The 26,434-nt window shown below is 41.2% G+C and overlaps 1 protein-coding gene across 2 annotated transcripts in view; it reads right to left on the bottom strand.

Moving 5' to 3' along the window:
• Positions 1-13,853: 13,853 nt before the first annotated feature.
• The window catches only part of col1a2 (collagen, type I, alpha 2), a 53,969-nt gene continuing 41,388 nt past the window's right edge, over positions 13,854-26,434 (bottom strand). For both annotated transcript variants that reach the window (XM_078538759.1, XM_078538760.1), the window contains exons 38-52: positions 25,633-25,686; positions 25,406-25,459; positions 24,066-24,227; positions 23,838-23,945; positions 21,505-21,612; positions 21,336-21,389; positions 21,119-21,226; positions 20,952-21,005; positions 20,235-20,342; positions 20,068-20,121; positions 19,858-19,965; positions 18,247-18,496; positions 16,653-16,843; positions 16,286-16,525; positions 13,854-14,838 (exon numbers count right to left, since the gene is read on the bottom strand). In XM_078538759.1, coding sequence (XP_078394885.1) covers positions 14,692-14,838; positions 16,286-16,525; positions 16,653-16,843; positions 18,247-18,496; positions 19,858-19,965; positions 20,068-20,121; positions 20,235-20,342; positions 20,952-21,005; positions 21,119-21,226; positions 21,336-21,389; positions 21,505-21,612; positions 23,838-23,945; positions 24,066-24,227; positions 25,406-25,459; positions 25,633-25,686 — 1,800 coding nt within the window. In that variant the 3' untranslated portion in view covers positions 13,854-14,691. The remainder of the gene's footprint in view (positions 14,839-16,285; positions 16,526-16,652; positions 16,844-18,246; positions 18,497-19,857; positions 19,966-20,067; positions 20,122-20,234; positions 20,343-20,951; positions 21,006-21,118; positions 21,227-21,335; positions 21,390-21,504; positions 21,613-23,837; positions 23,946-24,065; positions 24,228-25,405; positions 25,460-25,632; positions 25,687-26,434) is intronic.

The following is a 26,434-nucleotide window of genomic DNA, read 5'->3' as shown; positions in this document are numbered from 1 at the left end:
CAAAGATCCCACCTAGGCGGCCCTTCTCAGTTAGTACCTCAATGCCAACTTTTCAACCTCCTGCCAATAGTACCTGGTCGACCCTAAAGTTCACCATAACAAGCATCTGCAAAGAGGTCCTTGGTCTTTCTACGAGGAAACATTGTGACTGGTTTGACAAAGTGACCAAGCGGTACAGGACCTAATCGAGTGTAAGCGCAAAGCTTTCATTGGCTGGAAACATCGCTGCGTCTCAAGAGAAAAGCAGCAGTCCACAGGTGGCTGAATACAGCAGTACAGCAGGAAACCATTAACCAGTCTTTCTCATTCCGTCAATGGTTGACCTGCTGTGTATTTTTAGTGTTTTCTGATTTTAATTCAGAGATTTCGAATTTGGAGGTTTTTTTTGCATCATCCTTGATTTATTCCCCCATCTTGCAAAACAAGATAACCTGATAACCTCTCTAGATAAAAGTAAACAACTGAATCTTACGTGACATTGAATCATGTTAAGTTGGAGGATATGCTGTCTTCATGGACAAATTCAGGTGGGCTTCATCATGGCTGTACAATCCATCCCACGATTTTTCTCACTGCATAGCGTCAAGGCAATCCTTTGTGTGCAAGCACAATAATAGGAAAATCTGCCCTCTAGAGTTCACAATATATGATGACGTTAATGAACATTTTGAAAGTTATCAGCTGATCAAGAACAGTCATGGTAGATTTGGGCAATTTGTACTTGACTAACTGCATTTTTTGAAATGCATTGAATATAAACTATGAAGGTAACCTTGCTAACCATGTGATCTTGGGCACTAAGTGTAAATATTTCACTGTAATAACAGTTCATGCTGAGAAACTGCAATATGTTAATGTTTACACCTGCAATAATTCAAACTTATCAGTAAATAACAAATATCCATTCATTGTATCATAGTAGAGTCATAGAATGATACAGCACAGAAGGAGATCATTCAGCCCATCATGTCTATGCTGGCTCCTTGGTAGAGCTATCCAATTAGTCTCACTTGCTTGATCTTTCCCCATAATCTTGAAATTATTTTGTTTTAAATATCTATCCAATCTACTTTTGAAAGATACTATTGAATCTGCTTCCACCTCCCTTTCAAGCAGTGTATTCAGATCATGCCAATCACTCTGTCAAAATATGTGTTCTCATGTTGCCTTTAGTTCTTTTAGTAATTACCTTAAATCTGTGCCCTCTGCTTTCTGACCCTTCTGCCACTGGAAACAGTTTATTTATTTTATCAAAACTGTTCATGTTCTTGAACAACTCTATTAAATATCCTCTTGTTTCTGCTCTTTAAAACACAACCCCAATTTCTTTAGTCTCTCCACATAATTGAAGTCTCTCGTCCTTGGTACCATTCTAGTCAATCTCTTCACTCTCTTTAAGGCCTTGGCACTCTTCCTAACGTGTGATGCCCTGAAATGAACACAGTACTCCAGCTGAGGCCTACCAGTGTTTTATAAAATTTTATCATACCATCTGTTCTTTTACACTCTATGCCTGTATTAATGAAGCCAGGGATTCCATATGCTTTTTTAACAACCTTTTCAATTTATCCTGCTACCTTCAAAGATTTGTGCACATGTTCAGCTCCTGCACCCCTTAAAATTGAATAGAAGCTGACAAGTCCCCTGGACCTGATGGCCTGTATCCTCATGTCTTAAAAGTTAAGAGCTCATGGTGTTTTGGGTGATATATTAGTATGGACAGAGGAGCTAACTAGCAGGAAACAGAAAATTGGGATAAAAAGGTCATTTTTAACTTGGCAAACTGCAACTAGCGGAATACCTAGTGGAGGGATCAGTGTTAGGGCCTCAATTATTTACAATCTATCTTAATGACTTGGATGAAGGGACCAACTGTACTGCAGCCAAATAGTCAAGATAGGAAAGCAAGTTGTGAGGAGGATACAAAGAGCCTGAAAAGGGATATAGGTAGTATAAGTGAGTGGGTGAAAATATGGCAGATGAAGAATAATGTGGGAAATGCGAGATTGTCCACTTTAATAGGAAGAATAGAAAATCAGAATCTTATTTAAATGGAGAGAAACTACATAATGCTGTGGGAAGAATTATGTGGGTGTTCTTGTACATGAATCACAAAAAGTTAGCATGCAGGTGCAGCAGGTAATTAGGAGTATAAAAGTAGGGAAGTCTTGCTACAACTGCACAGGGCAGTAGTGAGGCCACACCTAGAGTATTGTGTACAGTTTGAGTTTCCTTACTTAAGGAAGAATATATTTGTATTCGAAGTTGTCCAGAGAAGGTTCACTAGGCTAAAATAAAAGCAAAATACTGTAGATGCTGGAAACCTGAAGACTCGAAATGTTAACTCCTTTTTTTCCTCTCTACAGATGCTGTTAGACCTGCTGAGTTTTCCCAGAATTTTCTGTTTTTGTTTCAAGGTTCACTAGGCTGATTCCTTGGATGAGGGTGTTGTTTTATGAGGAAAGGTTGAGTGAGTTGGGCTGATACTCACTTGAGTTTAGAAGAATGAGAGGTGATCTTATTGGAACATAAGATGCTGGGGTAGATGCTGAGTGGATGTTTCCCCTCCTGGGAGAATCCAGAGCTAGGGAGTGCACAGTTTAAAAATAAGAGGTCCCCCATTTAAGATGGAGAAGAGGAGGAATTTCTTTTCTCAATGGGCTGTTCATCTTTGGGATCCTCTAACCCAGACAGCAGTGGACAAATAGTGACCAGGTTATGATCAGATTTAAAGATTTAATGTACGGACCATGTGCAAAGTAAGTAAGGAGAGCTGATTGGGCAGTTTTTACCACGGTACCTTGGCATATTAGATTGATGGTTGGTGATTAAGATAGTGTATAAATTTACAGTGCAGCCAGACAATCATGTTAGAGTAAAAAGATAGGACATCCAGGCAACCAACAGGTCCCTATCCAGGGGACAAGAATATAATGTTTTGTTTTCTGTTAATTACCATTTACATCTATTAATCCTCAGTCAGCTCAAAACAAAAATATAGGTCACTGTAAACTATGGGTGTTGGGTATGGATGTATCTTACAGTTGCTCCTGTGGTTAGTTTGATTTGTGTCATTGATAACATACTTTGGACTTAGCAGTGTAATTTATTTCAGAGGTGAACTAAATCTAAGAACCTCAGACCTAGATGATAAATTTTTAAAGGTCCTGACGTGGAATCGTATGAAAATGGTGAATGATTCTTATAATTAATAGATAATACATTTTATTTGCAATACCACTACAGCTAAATGTTAAAAATAGGTACAGACTCAGTAGAACAACCTATATTGCTTCAAAGTTACCAATAGTATTCTGGATATCTGCTCCCACAATGCATCAGTGCTTCAACTGTACCATCTTCCTCCATCATTTCTCCATAGTTCACCTCCATTGCACTGTATTCACATATCTAAAAGTTTCCAGAACAATCACCTGCGATGTGCTTGTGGGTTCCATCTTTGGTCCCTCCCTTTGTCTATTTATGGGTTATCAGTAAGCATGGAAGAAACTTTCATTTTCATACCAAAGATAGCTAGCTTTATCTCTTCCTTGCTACCTTCTTTTATTTGAACATCATTTAAATCTCCAACACAAATTAAAACTGTGGAAATAACATTACCCAAAATTGCTGCACTATTTACTTACAAATATGCCAGCATGATGTTGTGGCGATAACAGAGACCAGCTGACTCAAAGAAGGGCAGGACTGAGTATTAAATATTCCTGAATGCAAGGTGTTCAGGAAATATAAGAAAAGAGGAAGGTGGGTGGGTGGAGCATTGATTAAGGAGAATCAGTGCTGGAGAGACAGGATATCCCAAAGGGGTCAGGACAGAATTTGACCAGATCTAAGGAACAAAAAAGGTACAATCACATTGCTTGTGTTGGGCTCCTATGACATGAAACACTATATTTAAGCTTTATTCTTATTGCTATTTTTAAAAAAACTAAACTTTTTCTGCTGAACAAAGAGAGTTAAGATAGCTGCTACAAGTCACCTGATCATAAGGTTGGCTTTCTGCCTGGGAGCTATACCCAGCAGTTTCAAGAACAAAAGAATTGTTTTTTCAGCTTCTGGAATTTCACACTTCATTGTACAAACCCCTTGTAATCAACGAAAGCAGAAGAAGTGCAGGCGAACTGGCTCCCGCATTCTGAATTATCACAAAAGAGAAAGGGGGGAATCATGGTAGCAGGCGGGAAAAAGGACGTTTCACGCACTGACCGGAATGGCAGGTTTTCACACCGTATTGTCCCAATCCCACCTCATTAATCATGTATTCACAGGAAACACGCTGTTTCACTGGCAGGCGGCCTCTGATTCTCCTACTATGTCATCACCTTGCTGCATCCTCACACTGGGCGCCATATATAAAGTGCAGCTATGCGCACATCACTCCAGCCCAAGACTGCTGCACAGGAGACATGGCCCCGAAAGGCAAGAAGACTGCAGCATCCCCCGATTTAGTGATGCGTCCCTGGAATGCCTTTTGGATGCTGTGGACGTCTGCTGTGGTGTCCTCTACTCCAGCTCTGCCTTCAGGAGGGGCTGCAACATCATCAATCTGGCTTGGGAGGTGGTGGCAGTGGTGGTCAGTGATAATAATGCCCACAAGAGGTTGGCCATACAGCTCCTCCTTATCAATTTTAAAGTCCTCAAGTGTCTGAATTACCTCCTCTTTCACCATGACCTGGGGAGCATCTTCTTCCATGGTAAAAACAGATGCAAAATGTTAATTTAGTAACTCAGCCATGCCCTCTGCCTCCAAGCATAAATCCCCTTTTTGGTCCTTAATCACCCACTCCTCCTCTTACCACTCTTTTACTATTTATATATAGCCCATAGAAGACCATTGGATTCCCTTTTATGTTAGCAGCCAGTATCTTTTCATACTCTCTCTTTGGTTCTCTTATTTGCTTTTTCAATTCCCCTCTGAATCTTCTATATTCAGCCTGGTTCTCAATTATATTACCCACCTGACACACTTTGTGCTTTACCTTAATCTCTATCTCTTTCATCATCCAGGGAGCTCTGGATTTGATTGTTCTACCTTTCCCCCTGTTGGAATATACCTTGACTTTACTCTATCTCTTCTTTAAAGGCAGCTCATTGTCTACTAATCTTTGATTCCAATTTATCTGGGCCAGATCCATTCTTACCCCGTTGAAGTTGGCTTTCCACCAGTTAATTATTAATATTCTGGATTCTCTTTGTCCTTTCCATAGCCAACCTAAACCTCACGATACAATGATCACTGTCCCTTAAATGTTCCACTAATGAAACTTGATCCATCTGGCCAATCTCATTCTCAAGAATCAGGTCCAGCTATGCCTTCTTTCTTTTTGGACTGAAAACATACTGCTGTAGAAAATTCTCCTGAACACTCTCTAGGAACTCTTGCCCCTCTCTGCCATTTCCAATACTCTTCCCCGTGTCCATATTCAGATAACTAAAGTCCCCCATTATACCTACTCTACAATTCTTGCATTTCATGTAATTTCCTTGCAAATTTGTTCCTCTACATCTTCCCACCAGTTGGTGGCCTGTAGACTATACAGACAGAAGAGGGACAGCCACCCTGCACTGATTTCCTCTTACCACCTGTCCCTAAACAGAAGATATTAGTTTTTAACAGAATAGGCGTGGCGTGCTTTCCCAATCTCTCGGCTTTTGTGATCCAATTTTACTAATAATCCACATCAGACTCAAGTTAGGATTAACTCAGAAGGTTAGTTTATTTTACACATTCAAACCCAGAAAAAGGGAATGTTCACCACTTCCCACTCCGAACATTCACACATTCACACAGTAAAAGATGGGCAGAGATAGAATAGAGAAAAGGAGTTTTACAGTATAAAGACCACAGAAAAATGAATTTTGGTTCATGTGAGTTGGAAAGTCCAAAGTCAGAGTCCAGAGAATGTTTCCTTCATGGTGGGGTTCTGTTCTGGTGTGTTTATGGTTGATTAAATGATACAAAAATCCTGGAAATGAATGGTGCTACTGCCTGAGGGAGTTTTCTGTGTTTAGATCACTTGGCGGGCATTGATCAGGCAAGCTTCATGGAGTTGAGACTGCTTACCCAGCCTGGCTGCTGGGGTTCTCTCCCATTGATGTTAAAACGGCAGTCTGACTGTGAGGCCTAAATCTGCAATGTTAAAACCATCCAAAAGGCCAGAGGCTTGGATCATGTGACATGGCCTATTAATGGTCAATTTCAGCTTAACACTTAGTTTCTGGGCTCTTGACCAGGATTCCATTATTCCTCCTTAGGAGGGAGCAAAATTGGTTATTAGCATTTCTTCCAGTATAACGAGATTCAATCTATGGGTGGAAACTTCGTGCCCCTTGGCATCAGGCATCATGGTAGACATGAGCAGAAAATATGGCTGAAAGGTCACAAATTGGTTTCATACCGCTGTGAAAGCAGTTTGCGATCGTCCACTCCGCCCGTCAATGGAGGGGTGCCTTTCCCGCCAGCGGACATCAGGAACTTCATTTTAATACATCTGCATATCATTGTAAGCCCTGCTCAGCCGAACTACCCCCCATGCTGGATCATCCGGGCACATTGGCATGATTGCACGCCAACATGTTTCACAACAGTATTTATAAGCCATACAGCTGGCAAGCTGCACTTCGAGAAGAACTCGGAGGTGAATGCTCACTAATGTTGCGCAGAGTTGCAAGTTTGACTTCAAGGTTGAGGCATGCGCATTCAGGCGAGTCACTTTTTCCCAGCTGGCCGACAGTGCGGTGCCAGAGCAAGGGTTGCACTGCGGCTGAAGCAAGCTGTGTGGGGGCAGGACAGTATGTTGTGAGGTGAGTTGGGGGGGGCGTCAAGGGCAACATCCTGATAATTCTCCTCTGCACTCACTCTAGTGCAATCACATCCTTCCTATAATGCGCATTCCAGAACTGCATGCAATACTCTAGCTGTGGCCTAACCAGCATTTTATACAGCTCCAGCATAACCTCCCTGCTCTTATATTCTATGCCCCAGCTAATAAAGGCAAGTATCCCATATGCCTTCTTAACCACCTTATCTACCTGTTCCACTACCTTAAGGGACCAGTGGACATGCACACCATGGTCCCTCTGATCCTCAGTACTTCCCAGAGTCCTACCATTCATCGTGTATTCCTGTGCCTTGTTTGTCCTGCCCAAGTGCATCACCTCACACTTATCCAGATTAAATTCCATTTGCCACTGATCAGCCCATCTGACTAGCCCGTCTATATCCTCCTGTAATCTAAGGCTATCCTCCTCACTATTTACCACCCCACCAATTTTCGTGTCATACACGAACTTACTGATCAACCCTTCTACACACAAGTCTAAATCATTTATATATACCACAAACAGTAAGGGACCCAATACCAATCCCTGTAGAACCCCACTGGACACAGGCATCAAGTCACAAAAACACCCCTCGACCATCACCCTCTGCTTCCTGCCACTCAGCCAATGCTACTCAGCCAGAGTGTTGAAAGAGGTGGCTGGAGAGATAGCGGATGCATTGGTGGTTATCTTTCAAAATTCTATAGATTCTGGAAAGGTTTCTGTGGACTGGGATGTAGCAAATGTAACTATTATTGAAGAAGGGAAGAAGAGGGAGAATGGAGAACTACAGACCTGTTAGTCTGATGTCAGTAGTAGGGAAAATGTTAGAATCTACTATAAAAGATGTGATAACTAAGCATTTAGAAGAGAATGGTAAAATTGGGCAGAGTCATTATGGTTTTATGAAAGGGAAATCATGTTTGACAAACTTGTTGGAGTTTTTTGAGGATGTTACTTATAGTGTAGATAAAGGAGAACCAGTGGTGTATTTAAATTTTCAGAAGTTTATTGATAAGGTCCCACAGAGGAGGTTAATAAACAAAATTAAAGCACATGGGATTGAACGTAATATACTGGTATTGGCTGAGAATTGGTTATCAGACAGAAAACAGAATAAGAATAAACGGGTCATTCTCATGATGGCAGGCTTTGACTAATGGGGTACCGCAGGGATCAGTGCTAGGTCCTCAGCTGTTCACAATCTGTATAAACGATTTGGATGTGGGGACCAACTGTAATATTTCCAAATTTGCTGATGATACCAAACTGGGTGGGAACGTAAATTGTGACGAGGATTGCAAGGGGGCTTCAAGAGGACTTAGATAGGCTAAGTGAATGGGCAAGAACATGGCAGATGGAATATAATGTGAATAAGTGTGAAGTTATTCACTTACGCAGAAGAAAACAGAAAGGCAGAATATTTCTTAAATGATGAGAGTCTGGGAAGTGCAGATGTCCAAAGGGATCTGGGTATCCTTGTTCTTGAGTAACTAATCTTTAGCGTACAGGTTTAGCAAGCAATTAGGAAGGTAAATGGTATGTTGGTCTTCATCGCAAGGGTATTTGAGTACAGGAGTAAAGATGTCTTGCTGCAGTTACATAGAGCTTTGGTGAGACCACAGCTGGAGTACTGTGCACTGTTTTGGTCTCCTTATCTAAGGAAGGATATACTTGCCAAGAGGGAGTGTAACAGTGGTTCATCATATTAATCCCTGGGATGGTGGGATTATTTTATGAGGAGAGATTGAGGAGGCTGGGTCTGTATTCCCTAGAATTTCAAAGAATGAGGAGTGACCTCTTTGAAACTTACAAAATTCTTACAGGGCGTGACAAGGTGGACGTAGATAAAATGTTTCCCCTGGCTAGTGAGTCTAAAACCAGGGGACATAATCTCAGGATAAGGGGTCGGCCATTTAAGACTGAGATAAGGACAAATTTCTTCACTCAAAGGGTGGTGAATCTTTGGAAATCTCTACCCCATAGGGCTGCGGGAGCTCAATCATTTAAGCATGTTCGAGACTGAAATCGATAGATTTCTGGAGACGAATAATATCAAGGGATATGGAGATAGTGCGGGAAAGTGGCATTGAGGTAGATGATCAGCCATGATGTAATTGAATGGAAGAGCAGGCTTGAAGGGCTGAATGGCCTACTCCTGTTCCTATGTTCCTCCCATCGCAACTGTGATGAAAACCCTGAGAAATAACACAGGATAGTTTCCACAGTTGCTCCGATGTTTCTGCTACACTTATTGTGGGACAGCAGATGAACCCCAATGGAAACATTTACCCTGATGTCAGTTTTATGTTTTGAATGAGTGGTGTTTATTGGCTGAAGTTTTGCTATATACTAGCAAAGAATTTATCATCACTGAAGAATTCCAGCTGCATATTGCTTTACATGATGAATTGCTGCTATATATCTTTTTGATTTTATTGTTTTATCTGTAGCCATTTCAATAGATGTGTTAACAAAACTAATCAGCTTAAAGGAAAAGTATAATCTTTTAAAAAATTTATTTACAGGATGTGGGCATTGATGGCTAGGCCAGCATTTATTACTCACCCCTAATTGCCCTTGAGAAGGTGGTGGTGAGCTGCCTTCTTGAACCGCTGCAGTCATGGGTACACCCACAGTGCTGTTAGGAAGTTTAAGTTTTTGACCCAGCAACAGTGAAGGAACGGTGATATATTTCCAAGTCAGGGTGGTGAGTTACTTGGAGGGGAACTTCTAGGTGGTGGTGTTCCCACGTATATGCTGCCCTTGTCCTTCTAGGTGGTAGTGATCATGAGTTTGAAAGGTGCTGTCTAAGGAGCCTTGGTGAATTCCTGCAGTGCATGGTACATGCATGATGGTACATACTGCTGCTACTATGCGTTGGTGGTGGAGGGAGCGAATGTTTGTGGATGTGGTGCCAATCAAGCAGGCTGCTTTGTCCTGGATGGTGTCAAGTTTCTTGAGTGTTGTGGGACCTGCACTCATCCATGCAAGTGGAGAGTATTCCATCACACCCCTGACTTGTGCCTTGTAGATGGTGGACAGGCTTTGGGGAGTCAGGGGGTGACTTGCTCACCACAGGATTCCTAGCCTCTGATTTGCTCTTGTAGCCATTGTATTTATATGGCTAGTCCAGTTCAGTTTCTGGTCAATAGTAACCCCCAGGACGTTGATAACGGGGGATACATTGATAGTAATGCCATTGAATATCTAGGGGCCATGGTTAGACTCTCTCTTGTTGGAGATGATCATTGCTTGGCACTTGTGTGGCGTGAATGTTACTTGCCACTTGTCAGCCCAAACCTGGATATTGTCCATGTCTTGCTGCATCTGAGGAGACGTGAGTGGTGCTGAACATTGTGCAATCATCAGTGAACATCCCCACTTCTGACCTTATGATGGAAGGAAGGTCTTTGATGAAACAGCTGAAGATGGTTGGGTCGAGGACACTACCCTGAGGAACTCCTGCAGTGATGTCCTGGAACTGAGATGATTGACCTTCAACAACCATAACCATCTTCCTTTGTGCTGGGTATGACTCCAAGCAGCAGAGAGTTTTACCCCTGATTCCCATTGACTCCAGAATTGATTCCTAATTTTAAATCTTAATATAAAGGGAGATGTTTTACAATTTACTGATGGTTCTGAATTATCCCTTGTTACCCAATTTTATACTTTTTAACTACTAATTAGAACCAACCTGGGAACTGTGTACCCTGTCTCCTTCTACGATATTATCGTGTCTACTGACATGAATGGGAGCAGTGGATTGTGAGCAGCACTTCTTATTTTGAACACCACTGGCTGCTTTCAGTCAACAGTTCTAAAGTTTAGTAAAGGTTATTCAGGGGTGACTAGGAGACAATGGTGCTCAAATATGTCATTTGAATAGTTGGGATGAGTGGGCATTTCTGTAGACCGTCGCCCTGATTTTTACAGGGGGGGGGCATGGGAAGGGTGCCCAGGGACCCAGAGGCAGCCGATGAACCAGGCAAGGTGGGGGACATGGAAGCCCTGCCAAACCTAATAGCTGAACCTCAATTGAATAAGTATTTCCAGAATTGAACCTGATTGACTACCTGGCCAGCAGGTGGGAATGAGAATCAAATGATCCTGGGAACAGATCCCGACAGCGGATGGAAGGGATTCCCTTGCATCGTGGTGGGCGGGATAGGCCGGGGTTTCTTCTTAGTGGGAGACCAGGGGAATGTTGGGGCTGGGGATTCCCTGAAGATTGAGGGGATGCTGAAGCTAGGGAAGGCCAAGGATCCATTGAAAAGCCTCAGGGATGAGCCTTTCTTCTCCTCCTCTTTTGGTCAATTGGATTACCTGCTATGTTTCTGCTGCTGGGCCATGAACAGTCAGGTTATGGACCTTAAAATTAGCAATGCTGAAGACATCATTGGCCCTTGACTTTGAATTTTTAGTGGGCCCCTGCCTGCTTTCCAATGTGAACCTTGTCCAGAGCCCGAATCTCTGCCATAAACGTAAATATTATGGTGTCCAGGAACGCGACTTGGAAGTGATATCTCAGTTTTTACAATTTTAACCTCTCACCTGTCTCTTTCCTGCTCACCGAAGGGGTGGGATGAACAAGGGTTAAAATTGAAGCCTAAACTTCAAACAAAATTCAAAACAGTGATCTCAAACCAAGTTAGTCATTATAAATTCAAGTACACAATTACATCTCAAAAAACGTATCTTGTATAAAAAAGACTCAATCCCTGCTATCTGCTCATTTTAGCCATAGTGTGGTATGGGTGCTACAACTGGTCTCAGTATTTCTGGTGAGAGAAGGGAAAAGTTAGTTGAGGTTATTGCTCTTGATGACTATCCAATGCCCCCACTTAAACGGTACATGTATGGTCATTGCAAAGACAGGGACATTTAAGCTATGACCTACTCTCCGCTACTGGCACCTACTATTGATGTTCATGCATGATTATTAGACACTTACCAGAGTTATAAAGGTGCATGATGCATTTATAACTTTATTCCATCAAAGATTCAATGCCTTTAGGGGAAAAAAAAGATATTTCCACTGTTCACTAATATTAATGAAAAAGTCAGCATGATTATAAAGCACAGCAGCTTGTTTTCTGCTTGCATTCCTGATGACTTTTCCCTGACATTAGGGAATTGAGAAACTATACCCAATGGTCTTAGAATTTCAGACAATAGGAAGTATATCACAGGCTTCAGTAAACGCCTACACTAGGCCCAGGAAAAGGGAGACTGTATTTTCATCTTGATATAGTTAAAGCTGTCTCGACTGAGATTTTTATTTTAAAAACAGCTTGCATTTAATTTAATCATAAACCTGAAACATTAACTCTGTTTCTCTCTGCACAGATGCTGCCAGACCTGTTATTTCTAGCATTTTCTGTTTTTATTTAAGATTTCTTGCATTTAGAGTATTTTGCTTTTGCATTTAATTTTTGTTTGATTTCATGCCTGTGAAGCACCTTGGGGTATTTTACTATGTTAAAGATGCTATATAAATACAAGTTGTATTTGTCAAATATGGAGATGTGGAAAGGTAGGGCAATGTAAGGAAATTTAACTGGCTAGAAGATGAATGGGACTTCTAAATATACAAAGACAAATGACAAGGTGATGTGGCTAAGGGAGAAAATTCCAGATGGTAGGACTAGATGGTGCTGGTGTAGTGGAACATTCGTAACCCACTCTAAGATTGGAAATTGAGTGCAGGGTCATAGATTGGAAAACATAACGACGAACATTCTTATGTGACTGTTTTTTACGATTGTAAGAATGTAAATTCCACCAATTTTCTGAGTTCTGATGTAGGAAATTGTTGTGTTTAACATGAATAATAAGCAAATCCATCAGAATATTTTGTTCTAGAGATGCTTTCTGTTTGTTCTAAGTTGGTAATTATTTAAGTTAACCAGTGCCTTGAGTTTGAATTGTCAACCCCCCACTTTAAAAAATGAAGGCCTAGAAATTTGGATGTGCCTATTTTTGAGCACCTTACCCTCACAGTCTTAACAGCCTGTGTCCAAATGGGGAGGTGCTTGATTTTGAGCCTTGGAGCTCATCACACTGCAGTAGGAACCTGCACAGGTAAATGCTCCAATTCCTAAAGTGATTGGATTGAAACATGGGGATCCTGAGGAGGAACGGCTCAGCCTTGGTGTCTGTGATCAAGGTTTCATGAGGAAACATGGGAGTACTGTTGAGGGGTTGGGTTGGAGGGGGCTCAGGATTTCTGTTGGGGATTGGGTAGGAAGATCGCAGACTTTGGGAGTAACATTGGATGGGTTGGAAGAGCTCTTGGTTGCGGGGGGTGGTTGTGGTCGCTAGGAGGTCAGGCTGGGAGCAGGGGGAGATTGAGGGTCCTGGAGGTCAGAGTCTGGAATGAGGTCCAGATTTCAGGACCAGAAGCAGTGGTGATTATGGCAAGTACTTATCTTTTTTCAAACTTACCCTTTTTGTGGTATTTAGCATTGGTTTTCCCGGAGGCAATCAGCACTGACACTGGTTGCCTCAGGGAAAAGCAAAGTTGAAGCAAGGACCAGAGGCAGGTGTTAGGCTAATTATTTGCATATGCAAATGAACTAATGCCTGTTTCAGACATGGGTAAAGGATGCCTCTTGTTTGTCCTTTTACAAGATGGCCTCAGGCATGATTTGCAAAGTGTGCTTGCACAAATTAGACATAATTTTGGTTCCCAAATTGCATCCATAGTTCCCAAACAATGGGCACTACCTGTTCACAAAGTTTAATTGCACTAATTACTCCACTTCTCTACACTTTCCAGCCAATTTACCTTGAGAACTATAGTGAGATTACCAATTACTCAAACAATGTGTGACTGGCAACAACAGGCTTTTATTACTAGTCACTGAGCTGGAGAGAATCTTACATCTCCATATGAGAAAGGTGGCGACATCCAAACAAACTACACCTCTGTCTATAAGGAAGGTAGAGACTGAGGGTAATTCTACTTTACAAAGTTGTAACATGAACCACAGTCATGAAACAAGTTACTTCAGAACATTTTCATGCTTTATTTCACAATTATTAAAACATCTCACTTGTCACATATACAAAATAGGAACATTTTTAGTTTTTATTATTTGATTTTAGAACTGTCGCCTCCTTTTTCCATTCAATTGGAGTGAAAGTGCATGGCTAAAAGCATGAACACCTGAAGTAATGAGATGGAAATGGCAAGGAAGGTATCCACATGTTTAGTTTGGGAATAGACAAGAGGATCTCATGATCATAATCAATGGATTTTACTAAGAAATAAAACCACTGTACAACTTAATACAGCACTGGAAACGTGGCCTCACATAGTGACAGTCTCAGTGATGGCATGGGACATTCAGTTAGCACCACAGTCAGTACTTCAAGTACGGTATCTGCACAATTCAATACCACTTAGCACCTTTACAAAATGACTTGAAACCCAAGTACCACAGTTAATTTTGAGAAAGAAATTATGTGTTTAATACTTTAAAATAAGTATATGAGGTAGTTTAAACCTTGGGAAGCTGTGGTTTTAAACTTCCTCTTTGAAAAATATTCAAGACTACAGATGACACTCATTTTCATTTTCTTTTATTTACTTTCCATTATTCGTGATTTAAACCTTCAGGGCAAGATTTCACCTGCAAAAATCTCTTGAAATTTCCAAGTTGTTGGGAACTGCATTAAAATTGCATGGAGAAAAAAATGTTCCTTTTTTTTTGGATTTCCTACTTCTCTTTAAGCCCAGAACTTAAGCAAGTGGATGAGCAGAAGACATGGAATGAGTCAGCATTCAGTAAAAAATAAAAGAAAAAATGCGGAGAGTATTCTAAGTTAGCTCAAGTTCATTTATTTGAAACAGACTGGGCCAATGTCCAAACCAAATTCTTGTTCAGGGCCACCAATATCCATAGGTGCAATGTCCATAAATGGCAAGCGAGATGTTCTCTGTGTTCTGTATTCAATGACTGTCTTACTCCATTCACCAGTATGTCTCTGTTACAAGTAAAACAGAATGAAGGGTTATTTTGAGACAATGCATTTCCTTTGTTAAAAACATAAATGTGATGTGGGTTGTGATCGAGAAAATTAGATTTTGTTTCATTCTAAGCTAAACAGGTCACTAAAGGAGCAATTTTATTGCTGCCCATCTGAGATTTCGCTCCTGCCCTGCTGCCATTTCCTGTCAGTTTATAACAAATAACTGAGATGAGGCCCAGGAGTTAAAATTGGCCAGGCCTCTGTCGTCGAGGTCAGGGGGGTTTGATGCTCACCTTGGCCCTTGATCATCAATTTCCGCCATAAAAGATCACAGCCAAAATGTCAGATTCACATGCAAAATGAATCTTATTTTTGGCAGAGCACCACATAATGACACAATCTGCTTTAATTCACATGGTTCCTTATTCAATATCCATAAAGGAATAGAAAGAGAGCATGCTATTTAAAATATTCTTCCAGAAGCTACTGAACTCTCCTATCATTGTCTTCACACTCCAGACCTATCAAAGGTTTCAAACATATGTGTGGCTTTTTTTTATTAGTGTGTTTATGGTCATTGGTATCATCATTTTGCTAAGATAAGCACAAGGTTTACTCATGAACACTGTTTTATATGTTGCAGTTTCTTTTTGTGATTAGGATGCTTTGTTTTACAGGATATATTTAACAAATGTACAAAATTCTCATAATCTGATTTTCATTTTACAGTGTCACAGCCAATCTCTGGTAAGATATCTCAATTTCCATGAGTATAGGATAAAAAAGCTAGGAGCAATGAGATGATGTGATAGAAATAAAATTTAAGGCATGGTCATTACTGGAAGTGGTTAGGTTAATGCAAAATGGATGAATGGAACAAAAGTGAGAGATGGATATAGCGAGAAGTCTGGAATATGGTTGAGATTAACAATGAAATAGATGTGGCTTTAAGGGCCAAATTTTCTTTGTACAATTAAATTACTGAAAAGAAAGATTTAAATACGAAAGAAAAATAAAAGGTACATAATGGAATTTAAAAAGAAGCAGAATTCTACTTTGAGAATATTTTCTGGGAATTCAGAGTTACAAGTCATGTTCCCTGTAAAATCTCTTAGTGCATGGCCAGTTTTTTCAACGAAGGTTCAATTAAGCCATACACACGCGATATGTAGCCTGGAACAGAATCTGTACGGTAGCTTCTAGGCTACTGTGTTGCCACTTATGCTTGCAGCTTATTGGGACCATTGGTTAGGGGTATTGCAAAAATATCCACCACAGAAAAAATTCAGATTAGAGTTTACAATTTGTTTCATTGAGATCTCTGGTGCTTTACTATTCTGCTTCCAGTTAAGAAAAAATGTGTGCAAGCAGATAATACATTTGATAGCTGCATGTTTCTCTCAATGTGCACAATCAGTGTAATTGGACATGATTAGTGTTAAAACAAGTAACAAGGACTTACTGTGCATCCGTCTTCCAGAACACTGTAAGTGAATCTGCTGTTACCTTCAGCTCGGAGTTCAACATCATTGGAACCAAGCAGAATAACTGACTTTTTCAGGTTTCCAGCCTCATCCATGTATGCTACACTGTTCTTACAATGGTAGGTGATATTCTGTGTGGCTTCATTGGAGAGGAGGTGCAGGAAGGTCAGCTGGGTACCCATAACAAATGGGGTAATGTGTTCATCATTGTAAGTGAACTAGAACAAAGAAATTCAAGGTAAGATAACCATCTCCCAATATTTCAAGTATTGTACTATATGCTGCATAGATTTTGTTGACAAGGGTAGAAAGACCCTTCACAATAAACATCTGAGTTGGACTTACTTGGACACCATCATTGATGGTTTCACCAAACCATATGTGTTTCTGTTCTTTGGGAGTCTTGTTATTCCACCAGTTCTTGCGCTCAATGATGTCTGGGTTGGCATGTACACAAGTCTCGCCTGATACAAAGTCGCAGTAAACTCTGATGGCATCCATGATACATCCTTGATTGGGATCGATCCAATAGTAACCTAAATTTGGGAGCATACAATAATAAGGCATAGTTTCTTGTTGCCAGAGCTGGACCTCTGTAAAAAAACTTACAAAGCAAGTGCACAAATCTGAAATATACTTTTCATAAGTGGATATGAAATTCACAGTTTGTAAACTAAAAGTTGCAGAATGTAATAAAGTGGAAAAATCCAAAATGTTTAATTTTATTTCTGTATTAATTGGGAATAAACACAAAATAATTTTTATTTGTAATTTCCTTCGAAGGAGATAGTATTGACGTTTAAATGTATTTTACTTTATGGGCAGGATTTTTCAGTCAGCATGCGGGGGTGGGCCCGACATGCCGATGCGTAAAATGACGTGTGATGATGTCAGGCGTGCGTCCCAACGTCATCGCGCTGAGTTGCGATGTTTCTTTCGGCGGGCGTGCGCTGGAGTCGGCTGCTTGACCGCCGATATGTAAATGGCCTATTAAGGCCATTAATAAAGTAATTGAAATAATTGTTAACGCTGCCCGTCCAACCTTACGGTTAGCGGGCAGGCGAGAAGGCCAAGCGGCCTTTGCATTTTTTAGGAAACCTCATCCATGAGCAGGACGAGGTTTCCAAAAGCTTTCATTAAATAAATAAAAAAAATTTCTGAAATATAAAAACATGTCCCATTTTATGTGACACAGTCACATGAGGGCACATGTTTAAATAAAGTTTTAAACCTTTTATTTAATAATTTCAAAAACCCTTCATTTAAATACGAAATACGGCAGCTTTGTGCCTCAGGGAGATTGAAGGGCTCTTTTGCGTGCATGTGCGAAAGAGTGCTGGCCCCGACTCTTCCTCCTCCCCCTGCCCACTCAGGTAGCACTGAGCGCTACTGCTTGCATTTTATGCTGAGCGGTCCTTAATTGGCCTGCTGGCGTAAAATGGCGGCGCGGAGCTTATCGCGGGCAGCGATTGGCTCCGTGATCACCCCTGCCCACTCCCGCCGAGCCTGTCTGCCGCCTGAAAAATTCAGGTCTATGTATTTCTTTATTCTGATTTCATAGGTGTTGGCAGTCCCCTGGCATCTTGCTCAACTGGCCATTAATCATGTGCGAGCTACGTAATGATTGTTCTCAAAGTTGGAGACATCCTAGTGAAACTTAATTAACCCCTCATCGGATGTCTACGTCTTTATCCAGTTTTCCAGCAGGGATCACTGAATTGAGAATTAGAATGTTGGCTATTTTTTTCTCCTCCCTAGGTTGAAGACAGGAGCCAATCGTAACTTTTCCCCAGGGGCTGAATTAGTTCATTCAGCACGGATCAAAGATTAACCCTATGACCTTCTTGGTCTTTACACAGCCTACTACATGGTGTTTTTAGTGATTTTTTAAAATTGAAAAACACTGATAGCCATGTAGTAATTTTGTACATGAACATACCGGTCTTCCATTCTGGGTGGCTGAGTCTCAGGTCACGACAGGAGCGAGCAGGATTTTTCTTTGAGCCTTCGGGGCTGCGGATGTTCTCAATCTGATTGGTCAAAACTTTCAGTTTGGCATCAACTTCAAGATCCTTCTCTCTTACTGCAGCTGGTTGATCGGCCCTGTAATACTCATGATCGTAGCTCACTTCGTAATTACCGCCAGCAGCACCTGCGAGGCCGGGAAGGCCTGGTGGACCAGGAGGACCCTAAAAAAGGCAAGGTTTAGAAGTAATTTTCCTATTTTCAGTTGACTCCTCTTATGTGACAAATTACTTGTATGCGATTCTCTACTATCATCATACAATTCTCCTCACAAAGGTTTTAGATAATTAATTTAGATAATTTTCAATTATTTAGAGAAATGTTGCTTTCTATGTTCAGCAATAGAAGAATTTAGAATTAACTGAAACTCATACTTGTCAGTTGTCTAATTACCAACTAGTAATTGCCTCCTTTGGGGTGGAAAGTAGAGGGAGAGAGGTCAGTAGTCCCTGTTGGGTCCAGGTGGTTCCATGATGACATGTCTGCTGATAGAAGTTCAGCTTTCTGTGGGTACCTTGGTAATTAAATACCTGAACAAGGCAAAGCCACAGTATTCGAGGGCATCATTATTGTCCAGTCAGCCTAGTTCATTGGAAGCTGAAAATCCTCCTTCTCCAATCTTAGTTTACCATGCAAGCCATGATCTGTGGATGGAGTGATTTGGATGGATGAGCGGGGGGTGCGGGAACGGGGAAGAGGGCTCAGTCCTGACAAACTATGATTTTAGTTGGTGAAGCACCATCAATACCCAAGGGTACAACTCAGGATTCCCATGCCTTAACCTTGTTAATCTTTGCCTACGTCCTCTGGACAGATGTCAGTCAAGTGTGTCCTAATAGGGGAGAGAGTGCCTACTCTGCCTTGAACAAACAGAAATTTTGGGCTTGATTTGCAATTGCCAGTGGGATATGCAAATAGCCGATATTTTTAATGGTTCTCTTTCTTCAGGGGTTGTTGCTCTCCTTTAAATCTTCCGTCAGCACCCGTCTCCTCACAAAACAGGCCATTCACCCCACCATCCTTGCATCCACCACCCCTTTTCCAACCTCTCTTTCCTCTCCAAAGTCCCTGGTTGTGTTGTTGCCTCTATCCTCTTTCTTGGAACTCCATGTTTGAACCACGCCAATCAAGTTTCTGCCCCTACGATAGTACCAAAACAGCTCTTAGCAAAGTTACAAATGATATTCTGGGTGACAGTGAAAGAGGTAAACCATCCCTCTTCGCACTTCTTGATCTGTCTGAGGCCTTTAATGGTTGACCACACCATCCTCCTCCAACGCCAGAAATGCATGGGTGTGCATATCAGATTGATGACTCTGTTCCTTTTCTCTTGAAAAAGGAAGGCTGGGGGTGACCTTATAGAGGTACTTAAAGTTATGAAAGCTTTTGGCAGAGTGGACACAGGAAGAAAGTTTCCTTTTGTGAGAAAGAGCATTTCTAGAGGCCATCAATAAAAGATAGACACCACGGAATCCAATAGGGAATTTATAAGAAACTTATTGAAATTTATAAAATTTCAACTTACCAACGGACCATGATCACCAGGACGTCCACGATGACCAACAGGACCCATAGGACCAGCATGTCCAGCCGAACCATCTTTACCAGAAGGACCAGAAGGACCAGCAGGACCCTGTATGGAATTAATACAGCAGTTTAGTTCATTATTAGTGTACTGCTCTCAATTGAAAATGACTGGTCAGTAGAATTCTGAAGTAGGTATTTATTTACTTACCCTTGGGCCAGAAGGACCAGCAGGGCCATGACCACCAGGTTCACCAGAAATACCCTATAAAGGAAAGGAATTCAACCAGTTTTGTACTGAGAATGATAGAAAAAAGTGAAGCGTTGGGGCGGGGGTGGCGATAGGGGAAAGATTCAAGAATCATAGAAATTACTTACAGAAAGGCCATGAAGACCCTGTAAACCACCAGGTCCTCTTAATCCTTTCAGGCCTCTGACACCTGCAAAGCCAGTTTCACCCTTTCCTCCACGAGGACCTTGTGGCCCCTACAAAATGGAGAATAGATTTACTTCATTGCTGATATCATATGGGAAAGAGCTAGAACAAAATGACAAAGAAAGGCCCCCACTCGGGCCCTAATTCTAGAAGTAGTGGGCGAAAACAGAAGCAATATCTCTGTGCCTAGCTGTCAGGCTCTGCTGGTAGAGAACAGCAGAAAGAAGCTCCTGAGGCAAAATCCAATCGTAGCTGCAGTACAAAAGGCACTCGCCTGTTGGCCCTTCTGGGCCTTGTTACCTTGCTAGGTCCTGCAGCTTGAGAGAAATTCTGGTGCAAAGCCCAGTGGCAGTGGATATCTTTTGAAGATTGCAAAAAACAATGAGGTGGGAAAGCTGGAAATGCCCATTCCCACATCATGATCATGTCAATGTTGGAACTGTGACTTATCATAGATGCAGATCCTGCTCTGCTCCTCTGGAAAAGCTCCAGAAAACCCCATGCAATTAAGACCCAACATAGTGGGTTCTCCAACCCTTTTCCTCTCCAGAGCACCTGTGACTTCTCTAGGCATAGGGGGATACATATTAATCCTAAATCATCTAACCTTTCTCCCTCTCAATATGAATAATATTACAGCTGCTTGAACATGTACTCACAGCAAGACCTCTTGGACCAATTTGACCAACAGCACCAGTTGAACCTGCAGGACCCTTATGTAAAAGGAAACAAAAGATTATTTTTATTTATAAATTACAAAATGTAAGACGTAAATCTACTATTACACACGTCCTTGTCTGAAAGCAAAATAAAATTGTAGACTTACAGCCTCACCACGATTGCCAGACTTTCCAGCAGGGCCTGCGTGACCATGGGCACCAGGTTGACCAGCCGAACCAGCTGAGCCAAGCCTACCAGGATCACCACGTTCGCCCTGAAAACAAGCGAAACAAAAAACCCAGTTAATCATCGAAGAAGTATTAATGTGATATTAGGCCAAAGACCTATAACTTTAGTGAGGATAGAAGTTAGGGTGCACAGACCTTAGATCCGGGGATTCCAGCACGTCCAGGAGGACCATCACTACCAGGGTTTCCCTTAAAAGCAAAAGAAAGGAAGAGAAAAGACCAGTTAATGATGTATAGTTTACTCGTTTAGGATATCACATGCATAATAATAACATTGGCAGTAGTGACCTATTCATTCACTTACATCACGACCAGATTCACCATGCTGACCAGTCAGCCCACCAGGACCAACTGCACCAGCTGGACCACGGGGTCCAGGAGCTCCTATAAGACCTGTTGGACCAGGTAGACCCTAGAAATAAATAACAGAGAAATAAGTTAAATGTAGAAGAAATGTCTCAGCAAGACCATCTCATATGGAAAGTGAAATACTTCATAAACATAAACAGTATTCCAGCACTCAATTCTATCGAAATTCTGCATATCTCCCACAAGAAATTTGAGGGAAATGGCTGAACAGCTAATTACACACTTTCCTATGGGCTCTTGTCAGTCCTCTGTTAAAGTTATAATGAGAGACCAATAGCACCTCAATGAAATTTTGTATCTTAAAGGGATAAATTTTAGAAATAGCTGCCTACTGCCAATGCCTATTAGTGAAAGCCTGAATATGCATAGTACTAAAAAACCTATCCCTTGATTGCTAAATTTGTGGAATATTGTTTTTATACACCTTTTAATTACAAATTCCAATGCTACAGATATTGAAAGTATCTGAAAAAGCTACACTGACCTTTAATATTGAGACTTCAGATTGATTTATTGACTTATACAAGAATGGTTCAAAACAATTTTAAAAATGTGGGCCTTCTGTTCTGGATAATAACAGTAACAGTAACATATCTGAAACAAATGTTCTAGAAGGAGTAACCATAAAGGGTGATTCCATATTTAGGAATTCCCGGAGAGGAACGCAAGGAGTATTTTTCAAGGAATTCCAGGCCTGCGGCCCTGATTTTCTATCCATTCAAATGAATAGAGAGAAAAGCAGAGCTGCAGATTCATAATTTACCCATTAGGGCCACATGAAATCCCATATTCCCAAGTTAACCATTTAAGAATCAGAAGGCGGCATTTGCCTGTCGGCGGGCAGGGGGCGGGGCCCACTTGCCGATGCGTAAAATGACGCGGGATGACGTCGGGCAGAACTCCCAATGTCACCCCGCCCTATTTAAATTTTCAGGAAGGCGGGGGCGCAGCAAAATCAGCTGTCCGCCCACCGACCTGTCAATGGCCAATTGAGGCCATTGAGAGGATCATTTAACCAATTAAAGAACCTGCCCGTCCAAACATAAGGTTGGCGGGTCGGCCAGGGGCCCCGGCGGCAAATAGAGAAAACATGAAACCTCATTCAGCAGCGGGATGAGGTTTCATGCAGGGTTTTAAAAATTGTAATAAAGTTATTCTGTAAATTATGAACTTGTCCCAACTCATGTGACATTGTCACGTGAGGGGACATGTAAGGGATTTTTCTTTTCTCAATGTTTAATAGTTTTAAAAGTTGGAGCGATCTCCCTGAGGCTAATCTTAGCCTCAGGGAGATGTGTGCTCTTTCGTGCGCATCTCGCTTTTAGTGATTCCCCCCTGCCGCACAGGAAGTGCATAGTGTTTCCTGGCAGACGTTACGTTGGGCGGGCCTTAATTGGCCCGCCCATGTAAAATGGTGGCACGGCCCGCTTTGCCGGCGGTGATTGGCTCCGCGCCCGCCAGTGATTAGGTTGGGCCCGCCCGCCCGACAGGCAGAAAATTCTGCCCATAGAGTCATAGAAGTCTACAGCACAGAAAAAGGCCCTTCGGCCCATCAAGTCTGTGCTGGTCAAACAAGAACCTAATTATTCTAATCCTATTTTCCAGCACTAGGCCCATAGCCTTGTATGCCATGGCATCGCAAGTACACATCCAAATACTTCTTAAATGTTATGAGGATTTGTGCCTCTACCACCCTTTCAGGCAGTGAGTTCCAGATTTCCACCACTCTCTGGATGAAAAAATTCTTCCTCACATCCCCTCTAAACCTCCTGCCCCTCAAATCTATGCCCCCTGGTTATTGATCTCTCCACCAAGGGAAAAAGTTCCTTCCTGTCTACCCTATCTATGCCCCTCATAATTTTATACACCTTCAGGACTCAGACAGCTGGGTCAGTAATGGTGCTCCCCTATCACTCTTGGTGATGGATGTTAAAGTCCTCCACCCAGAGTACATTCAGCACCCTTGCCGCTCTCAATGCTTCTTCCAATTGGTCTGCAACATGGAGGAGTCTTGATTTATTTTATTTCCTTTCTTACTCTTTTCAACATTTACCTAGGTTTCTGAATAATAAAAATATTGAACAACGTTCAAGTTTTCAATATATTATCACTTCATGCAAAATTTCTGAAAGTTTGGTTTGAGCTAATATTACAGTATTTTGTATTTATTCCAAGCAGGTACATGGAAAGTATGAACAAACCATGGCACTGCTTAACTAACTGTTAACTATTTCAGAAGATACTGTTTGATAAAACTGTTATACTTACATTTGCACCTGAGATACCTGGAAGACCATGTTCGCCTCTTGAACCAGGAAGACCAATTATACCTGTTATGCCAAGATAACCTGTAGGACCAGGAAGGCCTGGAGTACCCTGTACAGAAATGTTAACATAAATGCATAAGTAAAAATGTTCATTGAAGGGAGTAATGGAAATTATAAAGTTATACACCAATTATAAAGTTATTTTACTACTAAGTTCAAAGTAACTTACAACAGGGCCTGATTCACCAGATGGACCTCTGTCTCCAGGTGCACCAATTGGGCCAGGAGAACCTGATGAACCTGAACGACCTTGTGCACCTGAATCACCTCTTGGACCTTGTGGGCCAGAATTACCAAATGGACCAGTGGGGCCTTGTGGACCTTGAGGACCCTATGAAAGTACAATACATTAATCACCAATATTTATATTCTTGATTACACCTTCTAATGCCTCCTGATATAACAACTTTTCTATTGTTAATTCCCTAATAAAAAAAACTGTATAAAGCATGCTTTTTCCTTGTTGCCAAAACAAGTCTCCAAAGGTCTACTATATGATGTATACTCAGAATATGCATGCCAAAAACCACACATGGTCTCCTCTGCTATTGTATGAGCTTTGGTGGGATATATTCAGATAGATGTCTTTATGGACAAGATAATGTCAAAAGATAAATGCTAGCGATCTTTACAATGTGGTATTAAAACAATCTTAAATTTGCATGGTCAAATCCATGATTATTTAACAAAAGGAATAATTAAAGCAGGGAACAAGAACCATGAAATTAAAAAAAAGGGGCACATACAAGAAACATTGAACAGATCAGACAACATCTGTGAAAAAAGGAAGATAGGGCTAATGTTTCAGGTTTACCCCTTCATCATAAATGACAAAGACTCATGGAGCTGAAATGTTAATCCTACCTTCCTTTTTCCACTGATACTGCCTAACTACCCAGTATTTCCAGCATTTTCTGATTTTGTTTCAGATTTCGAGTGTCTGCAGCATTTCATTTTTTGACAAGAAACATGATATTGGCACCTGCTCCTCCTGTTCTTTTCCTTCCTTCCTCCACCCTGACATGATAGCTTCTTTTTTTTGATAATTAAGCTAGCAGTCTAGCCCAAGATAAAATTCACGAGAGGTAGGAAGCATTCTATAACAAATATCTCTGTGACTGTAACTCTATCCCTATTGGTTGAGAGTTGAGATACTGGTGAATTAACTGAACACAACGTTGAGGATAGCTGCAAATAGTGAAATAGTCAATCAACTTATCTTTCCTAATTATTCTCAGATCCAATCTTTATTAATTAAACACAGAATTACCATTCATGTACTGAGGTATAATGGATACTGGTTTTGACTTTGCAACATGAACCTTTAGTCTACCTTTGCTATTCATCGCACCAAACCCTAAAGTTATTACTGTTTGAAGAAACAAATATTGCCCTATGCACCAGAAGACAGATATTATTGCTAACATTAACTTGAGCCACTTGAATGCTCTGCATCAGCTTCATCACAGTGTCAAAGTTAATTACTCAACATTAGAAAAATATACTTACTGCTGGACCTGGAGTGCCTGATCTACCAGCTGGACCTGGGAATCCTGTCATACCCTAGAAAAAGTAAAGCAGTTTTTGAAAGTATTCCAAGCCACCTTTCTCAGGTTGATCATCGGAATTAGGAACAGCATTAGGTCTTAGGTTTTCTATGAAATCTTATATTTCTAAACTCTATAGATCCATTCGACTCAATGCAGTATTTGTAGTACAATTATTATTCAACTTACTGATGGACCAATAGAACCAACAGGTCCTTGCAGGCCAGCAGCTCCACCAGCACCCTAAGGAGAGAAATGCAAATAACTGAGCACAGAATTGGCTGCTGTGATAACTAATAATGCACAAGATAGTTACAAGCAAGTCATTTCCTGAGTGCTGCAGAGAGCACATATTACCTATCTTCATTGTATGTTACAACATGACTCCCAGCATGAAGTGACCAGTAGGCATTATCTTGTTGATTCCTTGTGGTAACATTATTTAACATGTAATGATTGCCTAATGGCGATTCAAATCCAATTTGTGCATTTTTGCAATGTTATTGCTTTGCATATGTGGTGGATTGAATGCTGATTTTTGTAATTGCTCTGCTCAGAAAAAAGCAGATTGGACAAGTGAGCAATGATTTTGAAAGCATTGAAGGAAGAAGTGGAATTATATTCAGTGTGTCACTTACATCACAAATGGCCCAGGAAGAGCAGCTTAAAATGACAGTGGGCAGCTTGTGTAGTAAGTTAATGCAGAAGGCAGAACCTGAAGCATCAAGTATATTGTTCCTTGTAGAGCTGGAGCTAAGTTGCAAGGTTCTTAGAGACCTCAATCATCCGCTGAATGAAGGCCAACAGTACATCTTGACACAGCACGCCAGTGACAGCAATGGTCACTGGAATTACTGTGCCTTAGAGGCATTCCAGGCAAGCACTGCAGATATATTCAGTGTCAACTAACTTTCTATGCTCAGATCCATCACAGCCATGGCAGATATTTTATTCTGCCATGCCAGTAATTTAATTCCTTTCTCAATCGACC

The sequence above is a fragment of the Cetorhinus maximus genome, chromosome 3 (assembly GCF_964194155.1).
Source record: "Cetorhinus maximus chromosome 3, sCetMax3.hap1.1, whole genome shotgun sequence".
Taxonomy (NCBI): Eukaryota; Metazoa; Chordata; class Chondrichthyes; order Lamniformes; family Cetorhinidae; genus Cetorhinus; species Cetorhinus maximus.
Note: the sequence above shows the minus strand (reverse complement) of the source record. Positions and strands in the feature narration are given on the sequence as shown.